At 52.5% G+C, this 5,431-nt stretch overlaps 1 gene segment (V, D, J or C); it reads left to right on the plus strand.

The window, feature by feature from the left end:
• Window positions 1-3,076: 3,076 nt before the first annotated feature.
• LOC110125448 (immunoglobulin lambda variable 3-21-like) lies at window positions 3,077-5,431 on the plus strand. The segment is given in 2 exon segments: window positions 3,077-3,146; window positions 3,520-5,431. Coding segments are annotated over 2 exon segments (407 nt in total).

Below are 5,431 nucleotides of genomic sequence, written 5' to 3' on the forward strand. Positions count from 1 at the left end.
GACCCTGCAAACAATCCTCTCTGGTCATTCTCTCTCTCTCTCTCTCTTTCTCTCTCTCTCCCTCGCAGACTTGGCCCTATCAAGGCTGGTCTCACGTGTCTTCTCTCTCTCTCTCTCTCGCCGACGCCATTCATCCTGAGGGTATCCCCTGGATCCTGCCAAGGCTGGACCCCGGCAGGAAGGAGTGCTCGCTTCACCATCAGGAGCTGGAAAGAAGTGGAAGCAAAGCAAGGAATTCACGTGATGACCAGAGGTCAGCAGCAGGGAGCTGCGAAGACCGCCTCCTGTTTGTGACTGGCCATCTCTGGATGCATTTCTTAGCAGAGAGGCATTACACTCATGTCTTAGTTTGCTAACTAGTTCTTACTCTTGTTTAGTTGCCAGGTCATGTCTATTTGTAACCCATGGACTGCAGCTGCCAGCTCCTTTGTCCATGGGATTTTGCAGGCAAGAATACTGGAGGTGGTAGCCGTTTCTTCCCCGGGGGATCTTCCCAATCCAGAGACTGAACTCTAGTCGCCCCCTGTGCATGGGGCCTGCTGCCTAGCAGGCAGATATTTGACCTCTGAGCCGTCAGAGAGGACAGATGGTAATTATGCCAACCACTGAAAGAGGAAGTACACACTAATCTTTATCAAGATATTTCAAACTGCAAAGGAGGAAGGATACTGTCTAGTTTATTCCATAAAGTTGGAACTATGCTTACCAATAAAGACATTACCAGAAAAGAAAGTGAGGCCCCCAATGCCTTATATACAAGAAAAAATCTTTTAAGGTATTAGCCAACTTAATCCAAAAAAAAGGTATCAAAATCCAAGTGACATTCACCCCAGGAATGCAAGTGTGGTTCAACCTAAGACAATCAATCATGAGTATACCACCGAAACAAATTAAAGAGAAAAAACATTAAATATCACAAATGGTGCAGAAAAATATTTGACAATATTGAATATCTTTTCATGACCAAAGGAAAAAGAGAAACAAAACACCAGAAAATTCTGTGTAGAAAGAATATATCTCAACCCCATGAAGGGCATTTATGAAAAACCCACAACATACATCATACTCCATGTGAAAGGCTGAAAGCTTTCTCCACTGCCAGTGAACTCTGTCCTGGAAATTCTAGTCACAGCAACTGAGCAAGAGAAAGAAATAATGGCCATCTAAACTGGTAGGAAGAAATCAAGAGTCTCTAATCTCTGGGCACATAATACAATATAGACAAATTTCAAAAGTCCACAAAAAGTTACTCATAATGAATTCAGAAATGCATCAGGGCTCAAGATTCAGATGCAAAAATCATCTGGGTTTTTATGCACCAACAAACAATTCCATTAACAATAATATCCAAGGAATCAGTTTATCTTAGGAGAGAAAAGACCTCTTTACTGAGAGTTATAAAACATCTCGTGATGAAATTAAATAAGAGCAAGTCACTTAGAAAGACAGTCCGTGTTTTGGAGACTTAATGTCGCCCAGGGGGCAACACAGGGACGCCGCAGGTGAAACCCTGGGCCTCCTCCTCCAAACAGGTCTGCTCATCATCTCACAGGTGACCTGAGACCCTAAAGCTTGGCTCTGAGGAGTCTGAGGGCATGAAGAGGGCAGTAGGTCCTCCCGTGGGACCAGGAGTCAAGGCCCAGGGAATGACCACGTGGGCAGTGGGCTCTGAGTCTGCACCCGGACTGAGGACTTCCGGCCCCTTCGGCAGTCCGTGCAGAGTGGCCACCGGGGGGCAGCAGAGAGCCCCTCAGCCCCGCCCCTGGAGCGGAGGCGACCCGGGCGTCAGGACCCACGCAGGGCTGGGTTCCCACACCTCTCACCTGGAGGACAGGGGCCGGCTTCCTGTGGTGTCGGCCCGTCAGGATGCACAGACTCCACCCTCTTCGCTTGCACTGACAGCCTCTGTCCTTCCTGCAGGACAAGCTCCTCCTTCCCCCTCTCTCCCCAGGGGGCTGGGCCCACAGTTTTCTGTCGTCCGCTCCAGGAACACGGAGCCAAGAGATTTATTTGTCTTAATTAGAAACACTCTTTGTCTTCCTGCGTTTCCCCCAGTAACTGAAGGCAACTTTTAAAACCGTGTTTCCGGGACCTCCCTGTGGTCCAGTGGCTAGACTCTGAGCTCCCAGTGCAGGGGGCCCATGTTCAGTCCTGCTCAGGAAACTGCATCCCACAGGTTGCAAATAAAGATCCTGCATGCCACCCGATGCAGGCAAAGAAATATATTTCACATGAGGTGTTTTTATCATTTACAGCGGTATTCTTTCTTACACTGAGTCATTCCTTTGAGCACATGATCGGTCGATGGCCCAGACCACACATGGCGATACTGAGGCCCAGCACCCACCGGCTGCCCGGGACCTCATGGCCGAGGGTGGACATGACACGACCTCAGGGGACCTTTCAGAACTCCCCGTGCTCTTGGCAGAGGAGCAGTGTGATCCGTGGCTCTGTCACTCGGGAGCTGTGTCTGGGCTGGGCCCTGCAGCTGTGCGTCACCTGTGGTGTGGGCCTGGTGAGACTCACCGTCCGGGGGACCTGAAGGGTCAGAAGAACCTTCCCTTAAAAGTTCTGGAGGTGGAGCTAGAACCAGACCCACAAGTGAACTGCACCTAAAAACAGTGAAGGATGAGACACTTCAAAGTCCTGGATGAAATTAAGGTCCTTCCCCAGAACCAGGATGAAACAGAGGAAGGACTTGGCTTCCAGGAAACCCCGACATCTCCACCGTGACTCTGGCCACGTTCATGGCAGAGCCCAGGATCCTTCGGTGCGAAGGCCTCAGGTTTCCTAGAAAATACAGACAGTCTCCGGCTCTGAGCTCTCAGTGACAAGGGCTTCTCTCCCAGGAGGGGGGCCAGGACCCAGTCTGGGGTGGAGCTGTCCCCCCAGACCCCGGTGCAGGAGGAGCCGCGGGCTGAGGGGAGTGTGCAGGGCGGCCCTCCCCCGTGTTCCTGGGCTGAGCCTCTCTGACCACACGGCTGCAGGCAGCACCCTGGGCTGGGGCTGATTTGCATCCCCAGCAGCAAGGGGATAAGACAGGCCTGGGAGGAGCCCTGCCCAGCCTGGGCCTGGCGAGCAGACTCGGGGTGTCTCCACCATGGCCTGGACCCCCCTCCTCCTCGGCCTCCTGGCTCACTGCACAGGTGAGCCCCAGGGTCCACGCACCCCAGGCCAGGACTTGGGGACAGGCCTGGCCCTGACTCTGAGCTCAGTGGGAGCTGACCACGGGGTCAGGATGTTTCCTGGCCCTGCTGCAGGGTGGGCAGCTGGAGGGGCTGGAATCCCCCCTCTGTGCTCACTGCTGGGTCAGCCCTGAGGGCTGCGCCTGCCAGAGAAAGGGGGGGTCTCCTTTCCTCAGAGACTCCGTTCACCAGGCCCATGGGCCAGGGGGGCTGAGACTGAGGGGCAGGGGTGCCCTGGGTCCCAAAGACTCTTAGGCACTTAATCTGGGTGAGGCTGGGGGATTCTGCCCCTACGTTCTCCACCTCCAGCCACCTCTCCTTTTCTCTCCTGCAGGCACTGCGTCCTCCTACGAGATGACTCAGTCACCCTCGGTGTCAGTGACCCCGGGACAGACGGGTGGGATCACGTGTGGGGGGAGCAGCATTGGAAGTGAAAATGATCAGTGGTACCAGCAGAAGCCCGGCCGGCCCCTGTGCGGGTCATCTATGTGAATAGCAAGCGGGCCTCAGGGATCCCTGGCCAGTTCTCTGGCACCAGCTCGGGGGGCACGGCCACCCTGACCATCAGCGGGGCCCGGGCCGAGGACGAGGCCGACTGTCCCCGTCAGGTGTGGGACAGCAGTGCCCACATGTCACCGGCTGATGGGAAGGGAGACACACACCCGCTGCCTGGCCTGCACTCCGGCCTCCTCTGAGCAGCTGCGGGTCACGCTGAGGCCCGGGTCTCTCTGTGTGCTCAGGGCCTCTGTTCATGCTGCTGAGCCGTGGCAGTGGACAGTGGGTCCCGGGTCCTGGGGCTGCCATCAGCAGCCTTGGGCCAGAGGGCCCGCTATGCCGGCTGAGTCCTAGGACAGCCATGTCCCCAATCCATGCTCAGCGTCTCAGGAGTGGTGCGAAGATTCCAGGAGCAGGCAGGAAAGTGTCAGTCTCTGGTGGCCCCTGGTGGCCCCTGAGTCGGGTGGCCATTCTGGTCAGCCTACCTGATCGTCCAGCGCTGAGACCCAGGGCCTCCCTGGGAGGACAGGGTGTGGGACTGCAGCCCAGCCCCCCCACCCCCGTCACCCCAAACCCTCTGAGAACCGGGCTCCCCAGGACGCCTGCCCCTTTGTAACCTGACATCCGAACATTTTCATCCCAACTTCTGTAAAATGTCCACATCACTCCTTTAAGTATATTCCTCAGAAGCTAAAAATTATCATGACTTGCTAACCACTCTCCTTAAAAATTCTTCTATAACGTTCATCTTTCCTGCTCCTTAGACATGTTTTCATTCCACATCTCTTACTACCTTTGGTCTGCTCGTATATTTTCTTTTTAAAAAAAATTTTTTATTGGAATATATTTGCATTACAATGTTATACTGGGTTCTGTTGTACAACAATGTGGATTAGTTTTACGTATCCTCAGGAGGGCATGGCAACCAACTCTAGTATTCCTGCCTTGAGAATCCCATGGACAGAGGAGCTTGACAGGCTACAGTCCATAGGGTCACAGAGAGTTGGACGCGACTGAGCAACTCAGCAAAAGGCAAAGGCAAGACGTATATCCCCTCGCACCGCCCCACCCCACCCTACTGGGTCCTCACAGAGCACCACTGAACATCCTGTGCTTTATAGCAGGCTCCCGCTAGCCAGCTGTTTTATCCAAGGCAGTGTGTACACGTCAGGCCTCCTCTCCAGTCCATCCCACCCTCCCCTTCGCCCTCGGTGTCCCCAGAGCTGCAGTGTTGACAATAGCCAAGACATGGAAACAATCCAAGTGTCCAGTGGCAGATGAGCGAGTAAAGAGGATGTGACGCACGTTGCATCTAGTTGCACTGAGCAGCTTCGGCTGCTGGCAACAAATTCTGGTAAATTCTCTTGTCATTTTTATTCTGTTATAAATATTTTCTAACTTTCCTTGCTATGGCTTCTTAGATACACCCATCATTTAAAAGTGGACATTTCATTTCCAAATACATGAGATTGTTTTAAAGTATCTTTGATATTAATTGCTCATTTTGATATTAACTTCTCATTTAAATGTTTTCTTCTCTGCAATCACCCTCTGTTTTTTCAGTCTTCTGATTTTATTGAGGCTTTCAGTGGTTAATGCAAATGTCTCTCTTGATGAATGTCACATTGCACTACAAAATATGTGGGTTGTTTCCAAATATCTTTTGATATGATTTCTAACGTATTTCCACAGTGATAAGAGAACAGACTGTGATTTCAGTTCCTTTAAACCATTAAACTTTTGCACCTCGT

Source organism: Odocoileus virginianus, chromosome 12, assembly GCF_023699985.2.
Source record: "Odocoileus virginianus isolate 20LAN1187 ecotype Illinois chromosome 12, Ovbor_1.2, whole genome shotgun sequence".
Classification (NCBI taxonomy): domain Eukaryota; kingdom Metazoa; phylum Chordata; class Mammalia; order Artiodactyla; family Cervidae; genus Odocoileus; species Odocoileus virginianus.